General features: G+C 35.2%; 2 protein-coding genes across 17 annotated transcripts in view; one reads left to right on the top strand and one right to left on the bottom strand.

The window, feature by feature from the left end:
- Positions 1–11,662, bottom strand: part of LOC120633935 (phosphatidylinositol-binding clathrin assembly protein LAP) — a 58,159-nt gene extending 46,497 nt beyond the window's left edge. For 10 of the 16 annotated variants that reach the window (XM_039904348.1, XM_039904353.1, XM_039904355.1 and 7 more), the window contains exon 1: positions 11,395–11,545. In XM_039904348.1, the coding sequence (XP_039760282.1) occupies positions 11,395–11,545 (151 nt within the window). Of the gene's footprint in view, positions 1–11,394 lie in introns of all 16 variants that reach the window. The other 6 variants (XM_039904346.1, XM_039904358.1, XM_039904359.1 and 3 more) reach the window with 1 other exon arrangement.
- Positions 11,663–12,839: 1,177 nt separating this feature from the next.
- LOC120633807 lies at positions 12,840–18,278 on the top strand. Its single transcript, XM_039904164.1, has 2 exons — positions 12,840–13,152; positions 14,454–18,278. The coding sequence occupies exons 1-2, from the start codon at positions 12,919–12,921 to the stop codon at positions 16,539–16,541; spliced, it is 2,322 nt and encodes a 773-aa protein (XP_039760098.1). The 5' UTR covers positions 12,840–12,918; the 3' UTR covers positions 16,542–18,278.
- The last annotated feature ends 9,178 nt before the right edge of the window (positions 18,279–27,456 follow it).

Below are 27,456 nucleotides of genomic sequence, written 5' to 3'. Positions count from 1 at the left end.
GATATTTTAAATACTTACAACGACTAACATAGAAAAGTTAGAGTTGTGTGCTGGGAACTCGTTCCCCCGTAAGTGAAGTCGAGTTCTTACCCAATGCGCTATCACCCGCTTACAAACTAAGAATTAATGCAAAGCAAATATTATAACATACCATAAACACCAATTAAGTCATCACAGAAGAGTTCGTGAAACGTTTTTTTCTCTAGGAACCAACAAAACAACTAGGAATCCGATTAAGACTTTCATCACAAAAAAATGTGATTGAAGGATTAAGGTTATTCAGTGAAAATAGGCATTTCTAGGGGAAGGCCCGCCCGCGTCGCTGTCAGTGAAGTCGTCACCGGAGCGCGGGGGTGATGTCAAATCCGATGGTTTTCGCGTCATCGATGTCACCAGGGATAGTGTGGATCGGGGGTGATTGGAGGAGGTTTCGAGGTAGTGGACCCCCTGTTATGTCTGTCTAGCGCTGGGGCCAAAAGAGCGCCATATAGTGACAGTACTGTTTCACAGTATTGTAAACTAGATGGCACTCCTTCGATATCATATAAATCGTAATTAACTTTCACGCGATCGAATAAGTAAACGCAGGTAGAAAATCACACACTTTGCCCCCAACAGATAGTACCGGCAGGGGACAAAAATTAAATATACCCTGACAACGGAACGTGTCCACGTGTTATACCAAGTGGAATAGGAGAAGTTTATCCCCGTTTATTATCACACATATATTATTTGGACATTATTTCCACTCGTGCTCCGAGAGTAAGCTCACATATCGAGAGCAATATCACAGCTCTGATAAAGCAGTAGAAGAAGTTAAATTTTTATCCTTTCCCCTGAGAGATATTTGTCCCCAGCCCATGCTAGCCGTGGTGGTATAATTAATACCAAAACAATGGTAAATTGAAATGGCTCTGAAGGTCACAGAGTCAGCAGGCGTGAGGTCGCAGCCAACAGAATCATTATTGTCCGTTCACACTTGACCTGTTTCGCGTTAACACACACACAGAGGTCACTCGTTAATTATATCGCTATAAGTGAAGACGAGCGGTGCACGGTACACAATATCACTATCACCGTTCGTTGTTTAATACACGTTATATATATTACGTACTAGCTATTGCCCACGACTTCGTCTGCGTTCGATTTTGTTTTTTGATATGGCATTCAATTAAGTTGTAGTTCTAAAAATATTTTAAGTATTCAGTATCGCTAAGCCTTAAATGAGGGGTTTGCTGCTGTCCGCTGAGGAGTTATGTCCTCAATCTCCAACCACATTCATCAGATCTTTATAATAATAATAATTTAAATCTGTTATAATTTATCAGTTATGCATCCCCTCTCCCAAAGGAACCGAGCTTAATGTCCGTATAAAAAGTACCCTATATTACTTCTAATACTTCCAAGAATAAGTGTACAAAGTTACACGAGGAACGGTTAAGTAGTTTTTGCGTGAAAGCGTAACAAACAAACTTACATTCACATTTATAAGTAGGGAAGTAGGGATAAGAAGCGGTGATAAGGCTACGGCTTTCCTTCTAACTTTTCGGAGTTATGTGCGTTTTTAACCAAAGCAATTTTAATATTACTTTCTTTAAACGATGAAGGGAAACCTCGTGAGGGGAACCTGCATGCCGGAGAGTTCTCCATTACGATCTCAAGGGCGTGTGAAGTCTACCAATCCGCACTTGGCCAGCTTGATAGACTACGGCCTGAGCCCTTCTCTTTCTGAGAGGAGACGCGTGCCCTGTAGTTGGCCGGTAATGGTGTAGGGGGCCATCCATAAAGTACGTCACACGTTAATGGGGAGGGAGGGTATCACCGAAGTGTGACATCGTGTGACAAGGGGCATGGGGGGTCAATACTTTTGTGACGTCACATGTTAAAATTTAAAATACTAAAACGCAAAGTTTGGATGTGAATTAAAAATTTAGATTTTATTAGATTATTATTTAATAAAAATAAGTAAAAAATTAAAATAGCTGTTTTCTCTCGATTATTTTTAAATACATACATAAATTTAAAAAATGTGTGACGTCACATCAGGAGGGGGGGGGGGGGGGGGGGTTTATAAAAATGTGACAACCTGTGACAAGGACGGGGGGAGGGGTTCAAAAGTCCTAAAATTCGTGTGACGTACTTTATGGATGGCCCCTAGGTGATGGTACTAGGTGACTACCTAAAAATATTTTTTAAATGGCCCTTAGCAAAATTATAACTGAAACTCCGGTAACCCTTGTGTCCTTAGGCTAAACAAACCTTTAAAACCTTTATTAAAACTCAATTTTGTTCATCTTGGAATAATTTCGTCTCCTGGATTTCAATTTAATCTCACTTTTGTGAATTATTCATACAATCATAGGTACTTTCAAAGACTATAGGCTCATTTTATTGTTCGTCTGTAGTGCGTGTGGATGTCAGTAGTTGGTCATACACGGGTCAATGTACTTGCATTGCTGTAAAAAGTTAAGGTATCAAGGTACGTAATAACGTATAAGTACCTGGATGACCAGTATTTTTTTTTTCGTAAAAAAAACCGTGCAATAAAAATAAGGGATTCATTCAGATTCATCAATTCTTTCCGCCCTTAGTTAGTGTGGGATATAAAAAACCCTTCTCATTCTTGGAGGAGACCCGTGCCCTTCTAGTGGACAGATAATGGGACGATAAGTTGAGTTCATATAAAACGTAGGCTTATAGAAAAATCCTATTATAATATTAAGGATTACTTGTATTTTAAAAAAGCGTGGGTATGAATTGCTCTACATTAACTAAACTGTGAGATGGTGATAACAAAAAAAAACCTGGCTAAGTTTGTTGTGGTCTCTTCTTAGACCAGGGCGCGATTGGAACCCTTCAGTTTTAAGTTAATGAATGCAGTTATCGCCATCACTAACATTAGTGTAACCTGTTAAATGTATGAACGCTTCATAAGTGCCTGTGATAAGGTCTACGTGAATAAAACATTTTTAAATTTGAATTTTATATTATAACCAACTTGAAAACAGGGGCAAAGAGACAGATCCTATAACGGTCGACTATATAACATCCCTCTATATTCGAATAGGATTAGTTAAGGACACTTTCCGAATAGGCCATTTTAACACCGGACCGAAGTTTATTGATTTCTTAACTCCCCCGAATACAAATAACTGAAGGGAGCTCTTGAGGGCTGAGATTTCCCTACTTTAGTATTCAACATGAAGCGTGCGATTTTAGAAACGAGGAATTCAAGGGCGATATTTTATTCGACCAGTAAAAATAATAGGTTGGATAATATATAGATTTGAAATTTAAACAACCACTGTATTTCAATAATATAGTATACATCATTCTACATTTGATACTCATATTGTGAGAGTTCTGAGGAAATATGTAATTTGCTATTATGTACGGCGAACAGAGAAAAACTTCACAGGGCATCCAAGGAGCAGGGCATCCTGCAACATGCCGCCCTGTGTCCATCAATTTGAGCTCTGTTATTAAGAATCATGCGATTCGATGCGATGCCTGTCATAACACCGGCAACCACGTCCTTCAGACCGGAATAAAGCTTGCTTAGCGGCAGGGATAAACATGGTGATAGTTCTTCCCCGGACGAGCTCTGTCGCAAAAAGCTCTATTACTACTACTACTTTGAATGATAACATTAACTTTTACAACCTGTGGTTTTGTACGTCCATCTGTTTGGGCGATTAGAGTTGGAAACAGCTAACCCGTTTCGAACCTGAGTTCTTATAAAGATTTATTACCTGGAGACTTTGCGATAAAATTATCCCGGGTGACGGGTATATGAGAATTCTGTGCACAACCTAATCCTTATATTTCAAAAAAAGGATAAAATTCATCATCATCATCAAGACCCATTACCGGCCCACTACAGGGCACGGGTTGCCTTTAACCTTTTCTCATTGTAGGAGGAGTCCTACAATGAGAAAAGGTTGAAACCACGCTGGCCCAGTTCGGATTGGTGGACTCCACACAAATTTGAGAATATTATGTAGAACTCTCAGTCATGCAGGTTTCCTCACGATGTTTTCCTTCACCGTCGAAACAAGTGATATTTCTAATTACTTTAAGTAATACGCACATAACTTGGAAAAGTTAAGAGGTGCGTGCTGGGATTCGAACTCAGCCCCCCGAAAGTGAAGTCGAGCTTCCTACCAGAGCTTAAACATGGCGATTAAAAGGTTAAACTAAATGAATTAAAAACAAAATCTTCAATTTTACAAAGGTCGACATAAAAAAATTGTGACATAACATAGCATAACCGGATCTAACACCGGGCCTTGACGTCAGTTCGCGAAACGATTTAAAACGCTTATAACGTAAACATAACTCTATCTATAGAAACGCCTTTTTTTATCCTCACAACCACAATCACACCTGATGGAAAGAGATGGTAGCAGTAATCAGTGCAGGAGAGTGCAGTTATTATAAAACGATACCTTTAGAAGGTTTCTACGAGGCATCATATCGGATCTTCGCATCTTTTTCGGTACGGTGGTACTTAAACACGGGCGAAGCCACGAGACCAGACAAGGGAAAAATCAGAAATAAAATAAATAATTTAAAAAGTATATTATATATACTACGACAATACAAACATCGCCATCTAGCCGCATAGTAAGCATGGCTTGTGTTATGCATTTTTGCCGCGCATTTTTGATACCTGACATTTGACACCATTGAATATTTTTTACTCTATGGCATCGATGATGGCAGCCGACATGAAGAGGTGATTTTAGACTTCGATGTATGACGTTAAAATACTTTTCGGGATGTGCACTTGAATTATGTAATGAAGTCATATATAAAGTATAAATGTTGTTTCTCTTTTCAGCTTAGATAGCTATGTAATTTGGTATTAAGGTAATATAAGTATTATATGGTACTGAGTAGACACTGCAAGATATCTCTGCGTCGTCTAAAGTCTCATACACGAAAGTGTATCGAAAATGCACCAGGAACATTGGTTGTGAATAAAATATAATTATAATTGTTATTGAAAACTAATAATAAAAAACATAATTATTAGCACATATATAATAATCCTAATAAATTTAATAAAAATCTGGCAAATATGAATTTGTAGTTCTCAAAGATATCATTATGTTACAGTAATTTTATAAAGTAGGTAAATAAATAAACTTTTGATAACTATACATTCATATTGGCCAGATATTTTATTACATTGATCAGTTTTTTTACAAATACGCTTATAATTATTGTTTAATTAATAAATAGTTTCCAAGAAACAATTAAAATTATATTTGATTAACAACCAATGTACATGACATTGAGTTGGTAATTAAAATTATATTTGATTAACAACCAATGTACATGACATTGAGTTGGTGGGTATTTTGATATAAATACGGGTGCATTTTCGATACACTTCAGTCCTACATGGACTCGAACGATGCAAAGATACCTCCCGGTGTCTTAGTCGTTTATCAATTATTTACCCACGTTATAAAATTATTGTAATATGCTAAAACTGGCCTCTAATAAACTCCCATTCATTTCAGAGCAACGCAAACTCCCTACTATAATTTCGCTAATTCGCCAATGGAATATATATTTTTTTAATGTTTATAGACGAGCGCTTGACCGCAATCACACCTGATGGTAAGTGATGATGCTGCCTAAGGTGGTTCGCGCTTGTCAAGAAGATGCCTATTCACTCTTGAAGGTACTCATATTGTAGGTACTGAAAGCTGGAAGGGCATTCCTAATCCTTGCAGAGCGAAACAGAAACGAATATGCAAAGCGCTTCTTACGCGTCCGTTCGTCGCGCATTAAACCTATTATCTTCTACATATATAAAAGAGAAAGTGTGTGGGTATGTTCCGAAACGGCTAGACCGATTTCAATGAAACTTTCAGGGAATCTCTGGATTGACCTTGCGAGTAATCCTATAGAGTTCGGTGACGATCGGAGCACTCCTATTTTTGAACTGTCAAACTGTCAAATACAGCTTTTATTTACTATGATGATAATCTATTGTTGGGTGTACATGGGTGTAGATAATGATCTTCACCCGCTCGAGAAGAGAATAGAAGAGAATGTATACGGAGTGAAATAAATGATTTAATATATTATGAGACTTAAATTAAAAATTTAATGATGTAAGTTTATTGTTTAAATAAAATAAAGCAAAATCTAGCCCGGCGAAGCAGGCTGGGTACGCTGGTTCATTATAAAAAACAATTCTTAAAACTAAAGCTAGAAAGGGTTATCGCGATGGACAAATTCGATGTGCATGCCGAGTCCTCTAGCGGTCATTATTAACTACGACATTAGGGTTGGCACCGATGCAATTTTTCCGCGGGTGACGTCCGTGGAAAAACACACGTCCGATCGACATCGTAAGTGGAGATACTTATGTTCCAATTCACAAAATTTTTTGACTTTTGCGTCTAATAGTATTTTAATAATAATTATCATCATTGACGTGATACTTATTGGTGTACTGTTTATAGGAATCTCCTAAGGTTAGGCGTTGCTTATTTGGGCACTGCCCTGTTCGTCGTTAGGAAAACGAGCATTTACTGACAGCGCCTTTCACATTGCAGAATGTGACAATAGACTGCATACATATAAAGACGTTATGCCAAACTTATTGTAAGCTAGGTGTTGCCAGAGTCCTTAGTCCGCGTTTATAACGGTTTTCAATCCTATGGGAAATGTTTGTTTTTCTTAGATTTCTTAGAGAGAAAAGGAGCCTAAGTTACTGCCCGTTAGCCAAAAATCAAGTTGATGGGCTGCTTAGCTAGGGCGTAAAGGACAAACAAACACTTTCGCATTCATAAAATTAGTTAGGATAAATTCCCAAAAAGTGTAAATATTTATTTACTATCCATACATTGTTTGGCCCGAACCGTGGACCGATGCCGAATTGAACTAGAATTGCAACCACCTTTATTGTCGGTTGAAAGTCGGTAACCCTACACCCAATTGCTGGTAGGTATCATATAGAGTACGATAACACAGGAAGCGGCTCTGTCCGCCCGTTTATCGTGTTTCGCTGCAATCACAATTAATAACCAACCCAATATTGTCCATACTATGTAATGCCAGACATGGTGTCCGAAACACATGGCTTGCTGTAATATAACCAGTTACTAACGATGATTACAATCTGTCGTTATGCCGCGTGGTGACGGCGGATTAGAATACAGTTGTCACCACCCCTTTTCTTGCCGCGTCGAATACCAAAGAGAACGAGCAGCAGGGTTTCCTGTGCTACTACTACCTGTGTGCCCTGCGTGGTGGTTGTATCAAACTCTCCTCTCCTGCACGGCTGGCATGGGCAGAAGACAATTTTCTTCCCGGAGAAAGAATAATAATATCCGTTATTACTTCTAACACTTCCTATAATATGTGTACAAAGTTTCATGAGGATCGGTTAAGTAGTTTTTGCGTGAAAGCGTAACAAACAAACTTACATTGACATTTATAATAGTAGAAGGGATAGGGATAAAATAAAATTGCTGTCTTTATGAAATCTCTTTCAGGCAACCATAGACGTATTAAGAAAATGCTGTAGAAGCATAAGATATTAAAGTAAAAGGTTGTTTTACGTAAATTGGTTTTTTTGAATCGAGATTTTGAACCCAGCTTCAGTTAGAATGTAGAACGCTTCATAAAGTGTTTGTGATCTAAGCATATATGAATTAAAGAATTCGAATTAATTTGAACGATTCCCGAGGTTTTTTAATGGATTTTTTCTTTTGCTTAGATAGCAACACTATCTCAAATATATATCTCAAACTCGATGCTGTCACAAAATCTGTCCTTTCACTTGTTGATTATTATCTTAAAGAGGTTTTTGTAAAAATCTATTGGAAGTACCCAGCGAATCTGGTCAGCAATCTAGCACCTTTTAACAGCCTTATCAGACTGTCCACTCTCTGTGCCATTTCCTACCACCACCTTACCTACCACCTTAAATTTAAGGCATGGTATGTTTACTGTTTCATTGAAACCGGTGATTTTAACTAGCTTTTATTTAACCCATCTAAATATCTTTGACTAGCGGTCCCGCGCGTTTTTGTCCGCGGTGAATTTCTGATAAGTTTACTATAGAAAAAAAAATCTGCTGTACTATGCAATTTCGACTGCCGATTGGCGCAGTGGGCAGCGACCCTGCTTTTTAAGTCCAAGGCTGTGGGTTCGATTCCCACAACTGGAATGATGTGCATTACACGCGCACTGGAGTGATGAGCATTAATGTTGAGTGTCTGGGTGTTTATCTGTATACTATAACTATTTATGTGTATTATTCATATTTTTTTTGTTTGAATGCACAAATCACTGGAACTACCAGTGGGATACAAATTTTTTTTTGCGATTTTATATAAATATATTTTTTTAATAAATAAATATACTACGACGATATTCACATCGCCATCTAGCCCCAAAGTAATCGTAGCTTGTGTTATGGGGACTATAATGACTGATCAATATTCTTATGAGTAATATACATAAATAAATATAATATGCAAAACCCAGACACTGAATAACATTCATGTTTATCACGCAAACATTTTCCAGTTGTGAGAATCAAACCCACTGCCTTGGACTCCAAAAGCCCCTGCTTAAGCCAATCGGCTGTTTCATAGTTGATGTAAGATAATTATATTAAAAAAAACTTGCTTGATTCAAATTGTTCTATAAAAGACACTTAGAATGCGATAGTGATAATAATTCTCAATTAGGTTCTGTAAAATCTTAAGTTTAAAGTTATGAACAGGTTTTAAACATGTTATGGTTTAGGGGGCGTTCATAAATTACGTGGGGTGTTTTTTTTTAATTTTCTGTCGCTTCCTCCTCTCCTGGTGAGTTGTCGTGAGATTTTATTCAACCCTCACGTATATTATGAACGCCCCCTTATGGCCCATATTAACTAACCAAAATTGAGCTAAGAGCGAATGCTCAAATATTAGTCAATATTAAATGCTTAAGATAAAAATTGAGACCGTGTTCTTAGCTCAATTTTAGCTTGGCTAAGAAAAAGTTTGGTCTTTTTCTTAGCCAAGCTAAGACTAAGCTTAACTAGCCTTTTATACGGTTAAGAATAAAATTCTTTATGAATACTAAGTAAATATATAAACAAACATCTGCTTTTATGCTTTTTATCAGTAAAATCATATCATAGCCTATCAAGTGACGAACTGATAATATAATTGATATTTAAAATTGTGACTGATTTGGCAGTAATTTTATTATTTCTGAAATAATATTTTTTCCGGCTACAAATATGCTGCTAAAAATAGCAGCAATGCCTCAATTATTCAAACTGCAGCACTTATCGTTAGGCCATGTTATGAGTTATGAGGCAGCGTTGTTAAGCTCACTTGTTACGGTCAGAATGTTTGATTATTTGAATTTTGAAAACTAAAATTAGAATTTATAATAGAATGCATCATTCATGTTTCACTACAAGAAACAATTTTCTTAAAAGCAGGGAGGATTGGAAAGCTTAGGTCTCCTCAACTGCTTTAAGTAAAAAACTAATAATTATATCTAAGAGGTATTAGTTCTTTACTATTTTATTTCTCCTCATTACAAAGATATGCCAATAATAACCACGCTTGGCATGCGGGTTGGTGATTGCAGTGCTGGTCCTTTCGCACATAGCTCGGAGAACCGATGGATGTTGGGGTTCCAAGGTGTTGGAATGGCGACCCCGCACAGGTAAACACAGTGTTGGTCGGCCCCCAACAAGGTGGACAGACAACATCAAACTAGTCGCTGGATGCAAGTGGCCTAGGACTGTGGATTTTGGAACTCTCTACAAAAGACCTATGTCCAGCAGTGGACTTCAATCGGTTGAAGTGATGATGATGATGATTTTATTTCTTACCTTCATTTAAGTGTTTTTAACTACACGGAGTTGCTATTCAACACCAGTTGCTATATCACTTGCATCCTACATTCCCAAAGAATATTACATCTCTATTATTATTATGCTCATTTATTATTGCTTTTGCAATAAGACCGCCTTTGCACACAACTGTTTTTGACATTTTTGTTTCAATTCTTTTTAATTTTATTTTTTCACCTCTTGTGTGTTTTGCTAAGTTTGTTCAATAAAGTATTCTAAAAAAATAAACTAAATGCATCAGGCAGGGAGCCTGAAACAAGATATGCCACTTGCCGAACACAACAGGAGAAGTAGAGCCTTTTAAGACAAAGCTCATCCAGTGAAGTTCTACCTCCATGCTTATTCTGCCACCAAGCAGCATTTTTGCAATGCTGTGTTCTAATCTGAAGGGTGTGGTTGACAGTGTAATTACAGGTATACGAGGCTTAACACTAACTTAGCCTCAGGTTTATCAACATTGCAGGATATGCTCCTTGCTTGCCCTGCAAAGTGTTTTGTTTATAGTTTATAGGTATATGACCCTTTGATAAAAAAGAATGTCTTTATGATGGATATATGAATTGCCAACTCTTAATTGCTCTTAATTGAGATGTGGACAGTTAGCTTTCTTAGTTTGATCTTTACTAAGCAACTATACACTGCACACTGGGCAAGTGTGGTGGACCTTGTGGCCTTAACCCCTTCTCAATGTGGAGGGAGACCCGTGCCCTGTAGTGGGCTGGTAATGAGTTGAAATAATGACACAACTATACTGTGTATAGTATAGTTACCATACAGATATAAACCGATAAGGTGGTTGGTTTAATTATTTGCATCCAAAAATCTACAAGCGAAAAATGATTTAATATCTTAGAGTCAGCTAAAATAATGTTGCAATCATTTAGGAAATGTAACAAAACTTATTTAGCTGTAATTTGCTATAGAAATACATTGTACGCTAAATTAACATTTTGCTATTTTATCATGAAAAATTTAAGTTACTTCAGGATAACTAAAACCGAAATCATCACAGAAGAATAACCACAGGGTAATGGGCAGCAGCTAGTGAAATAATAAAGCTGAAGAGTTAGCTTCTCAAAATAGCCAGTCTGACTTATACTAAAAAAGTTGCTTTACTTAGAACATTATTTTTGAAGGTAATAAGTGTTATGCCAGCACTTTAAGTTAGACGACGCAGTATACAACACATTTTTAATATAGAAACCAATAAGCGGGTAATTTTTCATTTTCGTCAATACCGACCCAAACGTACTTTGTCTATTAGAATATGACATAACAGAGAATGTGTGTCAGGTCACAATCACATCGCAATACAAAATTATGTAAAAGTTCATCGCGATACCGTCTCGGATCAACTTTATTGTAAAAACATACTGATGACGGAGACATTATGTCAAGTATCGACCAGCATTCCAATGTCATGCAAAAATAAATTTGCATTCGCCGTAACGTACCTGATAGCAATTTTATTGACCACACGAATTAAGTAACCAACTACTTACAATCTAAATGTTTCTTCTTAGGCGCAATCATTTCTTCGGTTGTAGCTTTGCATACTGACTTCGCTAGTCCCTGGCCCGCGATACTGTGGCGAGCGGCCAGCAGCCTATCGTTTATCGTCTGTCCCGCCATCATCACGTTCAGTCCAGACATAAACCTCTAGTATACACTTTGAAACACTGATTTTCGCCTTTTATCAAAATCACAAAATTATGTAGGACGATGACGGGTAAAATATGTCACCGCCCCCCCGACTGGCACAATACTAAATTCAAGATGGCTGCCTTGTGCCTTGTATAGGAGTTGCCATTAATTCTACCAATTTCTACCTAATGTAGACGAATTAGACTATAGTCATAACTCAGACAATTCATAGATTTAATTGTTTAACGCATGAAACGTTACAAATGAAATACAAGCTATTTGAACTAACAGTGTAAATTGTTTATTTTTCATCATCATAATATGAGAACAGTAGCCATAACTGTTACTAATATTATTATTCAAATATTGCGTCCAATCGAATAAAATGTAACCATCTACATTTTTAGTTTCATTGAGTTATTTTATGAATAAATTAGAGATCAACTTAATATTATACAATTTTATCAGTACAGACAATCTGTTTGTGTTTAAATAAAGCTTAAAATCCAGTTTAATGAGATAAAAAATAAAAGTAATAGTGGAAAGAACGCTGTCTGTAACGTTTGCTTACATATAGATGACGTCACGCACATGTGTGTCTATTTGATGATTTAAAATATTTTATTGGACAATCTTTTCATGTTAAAAATATTCTATGCATATACATTTACAATTATTTGAAAAGCAATTTGATAATTGGGGTCCGAACGCTGATTGCGAGGCTTATTTTGAGACTACAATATTTAAAATTTAAGTCGGAAGTGTTTGTATCCATTTTATTAAACTCATAAATTTTTAAAAAAACATTAGATTTAAGTATTAAGATTATGCCCTACTAGTTATTTAGTCTTCTGATGGCGAGCTCTCGCGCTCGCTCCACTCCGCCGGTGACGCCGTAGCAATCCCTCAGCACGGCTAGCATGGGCAGGAGACAATTATCTCCCCGGGGAAAGGATAAAAATTTATCTTCTACCACAGCTTTAACAACTCTCAGAGAACTGGCGCACAAGTCGAAATATTAATATCCATATAATATATGTGTAATAAAAAATGGGATTAAATTTCTCCCAACATGGAATACCATGTTACCGTGCTTTGGCAGGTGGGTAGTTAATTATAGTTTTTGTCTCCTGCCTGTGCTAGCCCTACAGGTTGTTATTGGCTAATTGGTAAGTGTCCATCCGAATAATGAAACTACTGAAACAATTTGTCTGTAGATATGTCTATAGTCTGTGGAATGGAATCAAAAAATACCTACGTCTTTCAAATTACTTTAGTTTTGATCTGTGGTTAAAATGGCTGATATGTAGTTGTTGTAGACAAATTACACATCGTGGATTTGTGTGATTTATTGCCTTAATGTACTAAAGTTGTAAATAATAATGGCTAAAAAGAAGATCGCAAAGAAAACTATCGTAAAGAAGTCATCAGCACAGCCGTTATCTTTAGCTGATACGATAAACACAGAAGTTATAGCCGCTGCTTTGAGTTCTGCTAATGTACCAGTTCTTCTCAAAGTTTGTAGACTGTGCGAAGCAAAAGATGGCCCATTCTTGAATATTTTTGATGCAGATAAGGTGACGGCTAAAAAAATTGAGGCTGTCATGCCTTTTGGGGTGAGAAAAATAACAACTTAAAAAAAAATACAAAACAGCTGTAGTTGCTTGTATCAGTTATTCTTAGGGTTGCCAACCTTGAATAGCTTTTTCCTTGATTTCTCCTTTTACTTATCAATTTTTATCAATTACTTAATTTTAGTATGGCAGCATGTAGAAGGATGAACAATCAAATATTTATATGTATTAGTAAAGGTCCAAATGTTTATACGTATTTGATTATTCTTATGATTACTAAAGAATGTAGAAGATCTTGTTTGATGGTTTCTCCAGTTCAATGTCCAATTAAACAATTTAAATATCATTTAACAAAGTAGAATACAAAGAATGCCCAGTTTGGGCAAAGCAATGTTATCATAACCTAAATTAATATATTTAGACATACACATCTAGAAAATAAATCTAGATATGGTAGCGAAACCAATTTTATTGGGTTGTTCCATTTAATTAAAAAACTTATTTTATCAGATAATTTTAATCACACATAGTCATACTAAATAGGTTCTATATGTTGGGATTTAGTTTTTTTTAGTAAGATCCTGTGTACAAGAAAATACATAAAAGTAAGAACAAATGTTTATAGTTTCACTATCTGTACACCGGAAAAATCATTATTAAAAGGAAGAGCAGAAGATTTAAGAAGTAAGATACTAGCTATGGCCTTATATCCTAGTAGCAATCTGCCAGGTAACCTTAATGTTAGGAAGACATACAAAATAGTTGGATTACTAAGAATAAATATATTTTAAATTCATACACACATTTTGTTTCACACAGATGAAGCTGTACCTGCTATCAATAAATAAACTAATTTTAACAGCAATAAAATTTTGACTGCTGTGTATTCATATGGAGTTGTTTCAAAAGTTCAGTGTTATAGTTTTCCCATATTATAGTGAACTAATGTATTATAGTTACAAGATTTAATTCTTTTGGAACAATATGCCTAGATTTAGCGTACAACAGGTTGTTACATCTTTGATGTGGTGGCCATAGTTGTCATGAAGTGGAAACTGTTTCATGCAGATTTTAAATGTCTCACAAGTATTCAACACTTATTTCTGCTGGTATACAACCTTAAGCATTTATATAAAGGGCTGCCCATGTTTAGTCATAGCCTAAGTTCAAATACATCAAGTTGACATCTACCTACTGTAAAAGAATGGTCCCTCAGGAAATTTAATACCTGGCTACATCGGCAAGTTTGCATTAAGTTGAGATGTTGATGAGAAGGCTGCCATGCTGTACTATGAACGTAACTACATATAGGCAATCTTCTTAAAGTGTTTTATTATTTACAGATTGCGGAAAATGATGATTTGCCCCATAAAATATGCTTTCGATGCTCTGCAAAACTGGAAGAGCTTTATGAATTTATACAAAAATGTATTAAGACGCAAGAAAATCTTCGTAAATTGCTGGGTAACAGAGGAACCGGTGTAAAGACTAAGCATAGAGAGCTATGGGAGGAAAAGCTTAACCAGTCCAACATATCAAACGATGATATCTGCGATGCACTTATTAAAAAGGCTATGGAAGGCATTAAAGGCATTAATGAAATACCTGTAAATACACTGCCATTGGTTGAAGATAAAGTTTCAGTTGTAAAAAGGGCAACCACGAAAATAGCTATAAAGAAGAAAGATGACGTAAAGGCAGAGAAGGAAGAAAAGAAAGAAGAAGATATTAATAGTAAAAATAAAAAAAATGATGATGAACCTATTATATCATTAAAAAATGCTAAAAGGAAACCTGAGGGCGAAGATGAACTTCCCGTGAAAAGGTTCACGAGGTTAAGTAACGAAAAGAAGGTTGATGCAGTCGAAAACAAACCCTCCAAATTAGTGGATAAAAAGGAGTCATTAAAACCTACCAAAAAAGCTAAATGTGAACCTAAAGCTATTGAAGAACCTGAAGCTAAGGAAAAAGGTTTAAAAATTAGGAAGTCATTGCAAAATAATAACTTTTCTTTAGAAGATACAGCTAAAAGTGAACCACCTAAACCGAAACCGGAACCAGAACCAGCAACAAAACCATTTGACATAATGGAACATGTGAGTATGATTAAAGTAAATGGTGTGGGTGTACTGTTCCAGTGTAAGTTTTGTAATAGAAATTTCTTAAAAAAAGAGGTAGTCATGACTCATGCTTGTGCTAAACAAGGTGCTGCAAAAGTTCAAGGACCAAAAAGTTATGTTCCACCCGAGCCGCCCAAAGTACCGCAGACTGTTAAATACATAACTATGAATGTTAATAAGGAAATTAGTAAGCCTGGAATTTCAGGTGATAAGAGTAGGCCTATAGAAAACAAAGCACCCGTAGCTTTAAGTGAACCTATAAATTTAGATGATGATGATGATAAGCCTTTAACAGTAAAAAAGCCAATAAAGCCTAGAATTGGTCCTGCCAGTAAAGTTAGGCGTAATGAGACTAACACAGCGCCAGTAGGTGAACCGTCAGTGCAAGGTAATTCAAACCAAAATTCGGCAGCTGCACCAGCAGGTTCTGTGACGGTTGTGCCGAATATTACTGCAACTATAACTTCGGCCAGTCAAGTACCTTCCGTACAGTTTCCGAGCATACCAAGTCTCAATAGCCGTTATAAACTTATGCCTGGACCCAATAATACCTTTACGTTAGTTGAAGATAAAGCTGCCGATAATGCTGTCAAAGCTGTGGAAGCCCCTGTTAACACAGTACCTTTTTCTCTACTAAACTCTGATAAGACTGATGCTAGAACTCATAATTCAAGTGTAACACCAATAGAAAATCCAGTACCAATTCCTAAAAATCCGCCTATACAAACTGCATTCTCAGTTACCAGGCCTTACCCCGTAGGGCTAATAAAGTCTATAACGGCAACCGGTTCAAGGCCACCGTCAGACCCCGAGCCTCCGTTATCATTTACTACACCAGCTATGAAGAAGCAATCTTACACAGTAGTCCAAACTGGAAATCCTAGTAAATTACTCATTTCAACGAAACCGCAACCCCCCCCGCCAGTAGAGGAGCCACCTAAAAAACGCTCGCGGAAATCACGACATTCAGTTAAGGAAGACGATGCTAACAAGCAGCCCTTTTCTGTTACTATGGAAGATACCACTCCGACGACTGATCCCGGATTTTTTACATTCATAAATGTTGACCCTCTATTGCAACCTTCCTATGTACTACCGACTGATAATATTATTCAAGAATCACAAATATCTACCTCCACAAATGTCTCCAAACAGCCAGACGCCAAAGACAACAAATACACATGTAATATGTGTAATGAAAAGTTTAGTAGAGAGAAAAAGTTATTGGCACACATACATTCACATTATAGCAAAATGGATGAAGAAGATTTATTGAGGGCAGGAAAGAAAACTAAGAGGGGTAAAAAATGAATCTCTCAAATTAGTTGCTAGGAAGTGTTCACACGTTTTGAATAGTTTCACATTTGAGTAAATGTGAGGTCTCACCATGTGCATGGTTTATATTGCGGCCATGGGTCGCCACAATGTCAAACTCTATGGTCAACCACCACTCCATAGATAATAAAATATTGTCTTTTCCCATTTCAAATGGGAGTTGTCGGCAGATTATGAGCGCCGTTATTAGATTGTCATCTTATCGTGATAGCAGCGTGGTTCTTGTATAGTTCTACTCTGCAGTAGTCTAGACGTCGAGGAGTCATTTTCGCATGTCTTCGAAAGTAATATTTACCTAATTTCACTCGTTTTGGATTCGAAAATCCTGTACATCTGATTTTTATTTTACTTAGGTTTTACCAAAACCCCGAACTGGAGGATTAAAGGGCAAATTTGAGCTTTGATAGAATATGTATAAGATCCATTTTACTGTGATGTTTAAGTATTTCGATACTCGAAAACGAATCCTCGATTGTGCTAAGGCTAAAAGTAGGCATGCGGGAAACGTTAAGGAAAGTCAGAGAAGTTGGATATCCAAAAACTTGATGCTTTTATGATGTAATTTGATTCAACTGGCGACGTAAAGCTAGATATCACCTGGGGAAAATAATTAGTAACTGCACTCACCTGGTGAATAAAATTACATATAAAATTACGCCCACTGCTTAGCACATTCTTTTATCATAGGAGGAAAGATATAGAGCTTCGTCCAACCGCACTGTTCCAACAAGGGGTGTTAACGTTCTTTTTATAAACTCATATATACAGTGTCCGAAAGCCACTATTTTATTAATTAAAAAAAATATTACAACTATTATTAGTAAAGAAAGATTTTAAGTTAAAGATATATTTAATTAGATTAGGTTTATGTATTTTTATTTAATATTTTCTTCAACTGTCGCTTGTAACTGTCATCGGGCGCTGTAATATCAATATTAGTTACGGGTTTCTAGTTATGTACAAATTCTGGCATTTAATCGCCGGTTAACACTTACATTTCCACCACATTATAATCACACAATCACACATTCATTTATTTATCATTATTCATTATACAATATACAAATGAAAGTTTAAATACTGTCTCCCAAAATCCAAAAAAAATAAACACACACTTATGTCAAATTGAAGTGTAAAATTTGACATACTCGCAAGAGTTTCTCTGAAACTAATATTGTGGTTTTAAATTATTCTTCAATTAAATTAAATTCAATTCATAAACTGTATTGCGAACTTGGTTCATTCTACTAAGACTGAGCAATGACATTAATAACGATGTGTTTTTTTTTTCAATATTATTATACTTCCTTGGACACTCGTATAGCAGAGTCACAAGTATTATGCCAAAATAGCGTCAATCAATTCGAGTCAAGAACAAAGTGCCATTAGCCTGCCCAATGGTATTATTGTCCAGTGATGTGTATATTTTGTACACAATCTCGTAACTAAATTATTATAAACAGGGTAGCCCTGCCATTTAGATTTGTGTAGGTACGATCAGTGGCGTGCCTAGGGTTTTGAGTTTGAGCAAGCCCAGTTACCTAAAGGACAAATTTAACTCGTCATGATCTCTAAGTCACCATTCTTGTTGTGCTAAATGACAGACAATATCAACAAATCTTTGAAAAATACTAGGTACCATTAAGTCAGCATGCGAATTATGATAAAGAAGTTTCTATGCAATGTTTGCCAAAATTAAAAAGTAATCATAGAAATCCCAAGTGTTTCTTTGAGTTCTGCTCTCTTTAATTCTTATGATGTCTGGTAATTTATGACGTAACCAGCCGCGTTCCAAACATTCTTTTCATTAGAAAAAAAATATGCAAAGCCAACAAACAATTTTTAAATTAAAATAATTTACCTGTTGTTCGCCAATTATTTTTTAATTTGCCACAGAAACAATTTGCACACAATTGGAGCTCATATTTAACAATATTTACTATAATTTGTAAGAAAACACACCAGTAAAATTCACTATTCAACTCAAAAAAACAATAATACACTCCTAACTAGTTACTTAATCAATAATAATGAATCTGTCAAGTGTCAACTAGTTGTAACGCAAATAATAACACGCGTGAAGTTGTTTCAATTCGCTCGCTGGTCATCTTCACTAACTTCAACTCGCAATCTGGCATTTGATCTCTATAGTAAATTATTAAATAATCTAGATTGTCTCTGCTAAATACATTGAAATTTCTATGAGAGAGAGCAGTAAAATAAAAGCCCCGTATAAGCAAATGAGTGTGTGCGAAACAAAGGGGATCTCCGATCGCGTACGAAGACACGCGAAGAGCGCGATAGTGATAGTTCGGCGCGGCGCCGCGCCGTTCGGCTGGTCGCTACCACAGAGTCTACCTGCCAGATATGGAGGGTAGAGGTAAGGAGGATCATCTGTGTATATGAAAAAGTGTCGTCAAAATGTATTAAATTAGGATGGCGCCACATTTGCATCAAGGTAACTCTTAAAAGAAGCGCCAAATATAAATATTGTTAGAGTAGGCTTGAAAAATAAACAAGGAAGTAAGGTTATATTTACCACAATATTTTGTACAACGTAAGTTGTTGAAATTCTCAATAGTTAACTACTTTAGTCGATAATGACATTAAATTTTTTAACTCAGCATACTTCAATTCATCTACGATTGCTACATTCATACCATACCCTGTGCATCCACCAGCGCCATTGTGGAGGATTTTTGAACTGTTATTTAGCGCATACAACTGGAAACTTTTTAAACTTTTCTCCCATATAAGATGACTCTCCTTACCTCTACCCTCCATACTGCCAGAGTAACGTAGTGCTTGTAGTAAAGTAGACAAAGAGTATATTTACATTATTGAGCAAAAGTTAAAAAATTGTATTTATATCCTCATTGCTATCAAGTTTTAATTATTTTGTTAATTTCATTTCGGAATAGTCGAGAAAAATTTAAAAGAGATATTTATTGTAACGCAAGCCCGGCTTTTCGGCTTGTATGGTAGTACCGCCACTGGGTACAATCGATTTTACAACCTCGATGTCTCAATCTTCTGTTGCTGTCCGCTTGGACAGCTTGTCTCGTCTTCTGTAAACTTGTGTTCTCCGCATTGCTCTTTACTATCCCTTGGTTTACTTAAAAAAAACTCCTGCTTAATTGTGAGACCGACAAATAACTAATTTTACGTTTGTAATTTATTTTTTTCAATATTTTTACAGATAAATGTACAATTAAATGAAAATTTCATTAATGGCAAATATATCTGCGAACATATTTAATAAAAAAAACCTTAGATTTTTTTTTTTAATCACTAAGCCAGCAACTGATTCGATATATTAGTCACAGAATTAAGAAAAATACAGAACCCTCATTCAGCCATTATTGCATGCATTAAATTGTGTCCAAAAACAGCGAAAACGCCCCGCGCACGTCTCACCTCACACTCGCGGATGTTGCTAGTTCACAAACTTTTTTCACGTTGTTGGTAAACGTTTCGAACATTAGAGGTAAAATACTAACTGTCAACTGCTAAATAGTATGATGTGAAACCGCCTGTTCGAGAAACACTACTAAAGTCGAGTGGTATTTGATGCATCAATATTTGTCGTGCACACGGTTTCTGTATGTTCTTAGTTCTGATATTAGAATGGGAAATTAATATTTGTGAGAAATAAAAGGGAAGTTGTTTGTTATTATAATTTGCCAATTTTCTGTAGACTAAAAGTATCGCTATGACATGATGATGGTTTATATTAAAACATATGTATATTCTATATGCGAATACATTTTTTAAATAAAAATTGTGATATATGTAATTTTTTATTCACACAAACAATGTGAAAGGGAATTTAAGGTATGGAATTTTCAATGTGAACCGTTAGTATACAATAATTATTATTTAAATACTTAGGTTATGCGTAGAGACTTATTTCTATTGTTTATTTGGTTTGAATCAGTTTCATATACAATATTAAATGTAGTATTTAAAATATTACAGATGATATATGGCGAATACATATTCTTAGCGATTTTGAAGATTATTAACTTTAAGTTAAGTCATTCCAATGTACTCGAGTCCGCGTTTGTGATGCGTAAATGGTAAATGTATTGATTTTAAGCTATTACGAGTTTTGATTCCCCTTGCATTTATTTAAGAATGGATTTTCGAAATATCCTATTTTAGTGAATTAAATATCACCCTTTGCGGCCATGTTCACAAATGACATAAACAAGTTCGCAAGTCGTCAGTTTGAGGTTCCAATAAATAATTGCAATATTTTGTAATAAGTATCATAAATAAGTAACACGCTATTCGAATATGCTTTATTTCAAGTAGATAACAACTCCAGAATTTTATGACAAATTTACAACTTATTTCTCATTCTATTGGCAATTATTTTGTTGGCATACGATGTTATTTGTCTGTGGTTTGTATTTTAAGTACCGTAGACAAAAAATTCTTGATTGCCACATTGAAAATATTTTCCCCATAAGTAGGCAAAACATTAACCATTGGTTTCAAAAGTGTTGATAGTTTTTTTGTTACGTTTTATGTTTCTGTTAAATAATGTCTCGAATATTGTTTTAAATTACAAGTACATTAGGAATCTTTATATTTTGTGCTACTTTGCTAAAATGTTTATTTTAATGTGTCTTTTTATTATGTTTTTAGTAGGTACGTATTTGGATTTAAAGTGTTTCACCTGTGTTTGGAGTATGCAAATTATTCTAGTATCATGTGTAAAAGAATGTGAAGTTTTTTTTTTGTTCCTATTACTCTTTCGTCCTACAATGTATGTCTGTTTATAACCTTTAATTTTTCTTTAATTTAACATGCTTGTTTTTCTATTTGTAAAACGTACTTTACCAAAAACGTAACAAAAAAATTGTTAATGATGATAAAAAGCGGTGTTCATTCATTTAACTTTTTCATTAATTTAATTTCTAGCAGCTAACTTGACGAATTGAAAAGTAATTTGAACAATTGAACTTAATTATTTTTTATTTTCCATATGTAACCAACGAGTAAACATTGATATAGTAGCTAACATGTTCGACTTTAAATCACAAGATCCTGGATTCGGTGTTGCCAAAAATGTTTCAATATTGGGTATTTTCCAGAATAAAAAAAGAGAAGTGCACTTTAAGCCGTCGGCTATTAACTCTCAATATATTGCCCTTCCCTATAAGAGAGGTCATTTCCCTGCTGAGAATGTATCGCGATATTCAATAATTTTTCTGTATTAAGTTTTAATTATTTTTGTTTATAGAATGACTACAAAAGTTGTAGTAGGCATGTAAATATTTTGAAAGTTGTAATATCAATGTCTGTTTTAAATTGTAAGCAATTATAGTATATCTACGTTGTGTTAATGTGACGTATATTAAGGTTGATTTTGATACATATTAAAAATCCTACTTTGTCATATAATATGTTTTGTTTTAATTATTCCACCCATATGAAAAAAACGAAATACAAAAAACATTACCTTAATTTTGCCTAACGGGAATATTACTGCAAACTTTAAGGCAGAGGGCGCTGTATCTGTTGACTGTTACTTGCCAACTGTCACCAGCTGGGGTTATTTGTCTGTGGCTATCTACCGTATGTATTGATAACAAACTTAGGTATTAATGAATGTGAACGTTTGATTTATGGAGGGTAGAGGTAAGGAGAGTCATCTGTGTATATGAAAAAGTGTCGTCAAAATGTATTAAATTAGGATGGCGCCACATTTGCATCAGGGTAACTCTTAAAAGAAGCGCCAAATATAAATATTGTTAGAGTAGGCTTGAAAAATAAACAAGGAAGTATGGAGATACAAGGAAGTAAGGTTATATTTACCACAATATTTTGTACAACGTAAGTTGTTGAAATTCTCAATAATTAACTACTTTAGTCGATAATGACATTAAATTTTTTAACTCGGCATACTTCAATTCATCTACGATTGCTACATTCATACCATACCCTGTGCATCCACCAGCGCCATTGTGGAGGATTTTTGAACTGTTATTTAACGCAACAACTGGACACTTTTTCAACTTTTCTCCCATATAAGATGACTCTCCTTACCTCTACCCTCCATAGTTTGATTTAATTTATATTATAGTAAAAAAAAAGTACAAATGATAAGGAAATTGACAGTTCGTTTGGAACAAAAATTTGGCGCCACACTTATGGAGCGTTCTTCCATCTCCCATTTTCATCATATCAACCAATTATTGGCCCACTACAGAACACGGGTCTCCTCCCATAACGAGTAGGGATTAAGGCCTGGAACTGGGCCAGCGTGGTGGACTACCCACCACGCTGGCCCAGTTCGGATCGGTGGACTCCACATAACTTTGAGAACATTATGGAGAACTCACAGCCATGCAAGTTTCTACACAATGTTTTTCTTCACCGTTGAAGCAAGTGGTGTTTTAATGACTTAACGCACATAACTTACGAAAAACAAGAGGTGCGTGCTGAGATTCCGCCCCCTCCCTCGAGAGACTCGACTTATATTTCAGGAGGGGGAGAGAACTCCCCCCCCCCTCCCTGAAATATAAGTCTAGCTCCTAAATACTAACTACAGTCCATTCTCTATGATTTGCCCCTAATCTTATATAAGTAGTTCCCTCTATTATATAGGGAACAAGTTAAATGAATGGACATCTACATGACCCTGTGAAGTTCGTGCCACCTTAGTAACGCCATCTATTGAGATTAAATAAAAAGTTTACTCGCAATGGATAAATAAAACTGGCAATTCGCATACAAAAGTTTTAATTCGTCATTTTGGCAAGTTTTCTTCTTCTTTCTAGCTCTATCACACTTTAGGTGGGGTCGACTCTCCTAATTTCCAAAACAATCTGTCCTAGGGTGGGGCTATTCTTCTTTCAATAAGAGTATTGTCATGCTGGTCCACCTCGTAGCCGGAGGTCGTCCTCTACCTCTCTTATGCTCGGGTAATTTAATGCCGTCCTTACAAAACATTCCTATTCTCTCTGCATCACTTGGTTCGTTTTTCTATTATAGGACTTGCTCGTTTCGCATTTTGTCCAACACCACACACACTCTCACACTTCCAGGCCATCATTGCACGTGCGCCTTTTTCACTGGCCAACATTCTGCTTACTGCATTATGCCGGCGTCACAGCTGTTCTATAGATCTTGCCTTTATAATTGTAAAGAAGTTTCATTTAAAATACGTGTTTGTCTATAATATAGTCATTTTTGTCTCGCTATGTATTATCTCAGTGAATACTGTCATTCCTTTCTGATAAATCTCTAAACTAAACTAAATTGGGGCGTCTCACAGTATCGCTGTCCCTTTCCAGGTAAAACAATTTGAATAGGACAAGACTATAAAACCTCTCAATGGTGTAAATTTTATTGTAAACAAATATCCAAACTAAATTAAATTGAGAGTCTATAAATTGGTAAGCTCCCAGCGACTGGCACCCTATAACTACACAATGTGAATCTCTGGGATTTTTTTTGCCATCGAGTCATACCGTCCCTTTTTTGTTGGGAACAGTAATGGAAAAACAGTATAACAAGTAAATTGCATGACAGGATGAAAAAAGAAAATTCCCAACATGTTACACTTATTTATTTGCATGGGTGATGATGATAAATTAGTCGAAAATCATATCATAAGTTGATGCCTTTTTTGACAATGTCCCTTTTTCGTCCCGTTTAATGTCCCTTTTTCTTTTTCATAAAACCCCTTGTAAAAAAGGACTACTTTAAAACCCGTCACTTTAATTTAGATATTTGTGTACGACAAGATTTGGCAAAAACTTATTCAGGAGTAATACTAAATATCGGATAAATGCTAACAGGTAGAGGATTGCAATAAAAGACGAATTCAAGATGATTCATTTATTGATTTGTCTCCGAAGAAGAGCTAAGCCATAGGTACACTTAGATTAAAACACATTAACTAATAGAGTTTTAAAGATTCATAATATTATAGACAACACTATTCTTAAGACTAGATGTATTATAGATTGTAAATAGATATGTTATAGATATCTGACGCAAGTTAAATACAATCGTTACCATTAAAATTTGCAATAATAACAATACTACCACTAAATTATATGTAGATTGACAATATTTTCGAAATGAGTAAACTAACGCAAGTTTATAACACCTGACAACGCCATTGTAATACACGCTTTGTTGTTTAATCTTTAGATTTAAAATACAACAACATAGGCATCACGCTATCTCGCTGATATTTGCGAACGCAATAACCAATAGCAAACGTAGATTTTTGGCTCGTAAATGTGTTGCGTTATTATTGGATCAAATTATTTACGTGGTAGTATTGCATATTTTGCTGTATTTTTTGTATTTGCTTCTATTACTTTCTTATGGGCCTTTTATAGAAGGGCGAAGGAGTAAACTCTGAGTAGGTATGCTTAGGGATACTCCCAACGCAATTAAATCTGAAATAAGAATATTTGTTGGAGTACCGACATCTCAACCGGTTGCGAACCTGAAGTGGCAATGGGTCGTACGGTGGATATTAAGGTCCCTGGGTTGGTTTTATGAACGCCCGTAGAGACAACTCGTCACTGGACACATGCGGAACAAATTGCAGCATTACGAATAAGTACACCCAAGCCCCATTGCGTAATCCTCACTAGTGATGTACCATTGGACACCCGAAGCATTTATTATCTTATCTTTTACGATTTATTACAATCAAGCGCACACCTTCGTTGTCTCCGTAGCCCGCGTTCGGCGAAAAAAAATATAAACGATAGTAAACATTCATGATTAAAGATGTTCGGTTATTACACAAAAAGCTATTTCCAAATTCCAATTACCATAAGTACTTAGTTATTGGTAGCTCATGGTAAATAAGATTATTTTCGATTATGGACATAAGTGCTTTATTAGAACTTATTTTTAGAAATGAAAATAACCTACGATAATGTTATCCATTAGAACTTCTTCGAATCTTTTAGCGAAATTCGAATTAGCAAAGGATTTGCCGCTGGCAACTTCGGTTCGGTTCGGTTCGGTCCTTATTTTCAATCAGCATTACAAGTCAGCATTAAAAATATTAGAATGTTTTGTTGCGGATTTTCAATTGCACATTCAACGATTTTTATGTTAGGTACATACTAACACAATGAAAATAATATAAAAAATATTTTACCACTATTATTATTATGTAAAATATATTCATTCTATTATATAAGAGGTAAAAGTGTATTTGTTAATTAAAGTTATAGTTGATATAGTAGATTTTTTTCACTACGATATAATATATTAAACCATAGTATTTTTATAGAGAAAAGTGTCTTTGCAGATTTGATAGTTATTTACCTACCAATACTTAAATCGATCCGCCCGAAGATAGATGAAATATACTCCCTTCAAAATCGATTTAATCGTTATTAGCTTCTATTAAAAATGTATCGATTATTTTCGATACTCGATTTGATCGATTGTTGCCTCTCTACTAAGGTTGTGTACTCATAGATCACATTGTAATTATCGAAGTTATTAAAATCAGTAGATGCATGATTAGCATTTTATCTCAGGTTACAAACACATACACACGCACATAATAACTATTTTCAAAGGAGATTTGTGTGTGGAATATGTCTGCGTGATCTAAGACTTCTTACGCTGCTTGTTAAAACATAGGGCTGAATACGGCATAACGTTGTCAAAAAGATTTATTCATATGAAATGTTAGAAAAGTCGATTTAGAAGTGTATAATCATTTGTACCGATTTATCGATTTATGTATCTATTGGTACATAACTATTAAATCTGATAAACAGGAATTCGATAAAAATATTTATATAATATGTAGAACCTTAGTAGAATATCTATATATCTTATTCTAACATTTATATAATCACATAACTTTGATATGTATGCGTTGGATGCAGCACCTTCGATGCCTGATATGTGATAAACTCCACTAAATATCTACTAAAAGGATCTAAAATTGTTTCATAAACGCTACAATACCGATCATATTAAAATAATTGTACTTTATCCACTACGGGTTATCGTTAAACTATTATATATTATATTTACTAAATACAACTAAGTTACAATGATATGTAATCGTGGTCCTACATTGGATTTGAATCCAAAAGCCAAGTTACAAAGCGCATGCATTCTTTATAGTCTAAGAGCAAGTGATCGATATGTCACAAGTGCTTTGTACCTGTAAAAAAAACATAACTAATATATTGATATCTCAAAAATCTGGTAGAGCTTTACCATTAACCACATTTTTAAATGTTTGTTCGAGGTAAGAATGTCTTAATGTAAAGAACGTTGTGTCCGTGTCCGAAGATCTGCGTTCAGTTTAAAAAAAAAAATAGTCTTTAGCAAATATTCTTTAACCCAGCCTATGAATATAGTTTTCAACGAATAGTTTTAAAAAAAAATTAAAAACAGCAATTTTATAAATACATATTTATAAAATTGCTGTTTTTTTAAATTAAAAATGTTAAATTATCATATTGCGACATTAATATAACATAATAAACATTGTACGTTTGGAACCGGTACATAGCACTTTAACCAAGTTCACGAGCCCCCAGTCTTAGTTACTTATTTGACTAATTAAGTAATGATTAAACGACAATGAAGATTAGCTTTATATCTTGCTTACCGTGGACATTAAACGTTTCATTGGAGTCGCCTCTGACATCATTTTAAGGTTAGATTTTGTTCGAAAGGATTCCTTCAAAAGGGGCGACAATCATTCACACAATCGTATCATAATAAATACTTAATACATTACGAACAGGATCATGACTTTTACGCTCTCATGCTAAATAATCACACGTACAGGGGATTTCAGGTTAGTATCTTATTGGTGTAGTTAGTTCATAAAAATAATAAAATTTTGTATGGAAATAAAAGAACACCTGTA

The sequence above is a fragment of the Pararge aegeria genome, chromosome 22 (genome assembly GCF_905163445.1).
Source record: "Pararge aegeria chromosome 22, ilParAegt1.1, whole genome shotgun sequence".
Classification (NCBI taxonomy): Eukaryota; Metazoa; Arthropoda; class Insecta; order Lepidoptera; family Nymphalidae; genus Pararge; species Pararge aegeria.
Note: the sequence above shows the minus strand (reverse complement) of the source record. Positions and strands in the feature narration are given on the sequence as shown.

Coding starts and splice junctions, on each gene's coding strand:
- LOC120633807 (XM_039904164.1), top strand. CDS start 12,919: ATGGCTAAAAAGAAGATCGCAAAGAAAACTATCGTAAAGAAGTCATCA. Junction 13,153..14,453: donor AGGCTGTCATGCCTTTTGGG/GTGAGAAAAATA, acceptor TATTATTTACAG/ATTGCGGAAAATGATGATTT.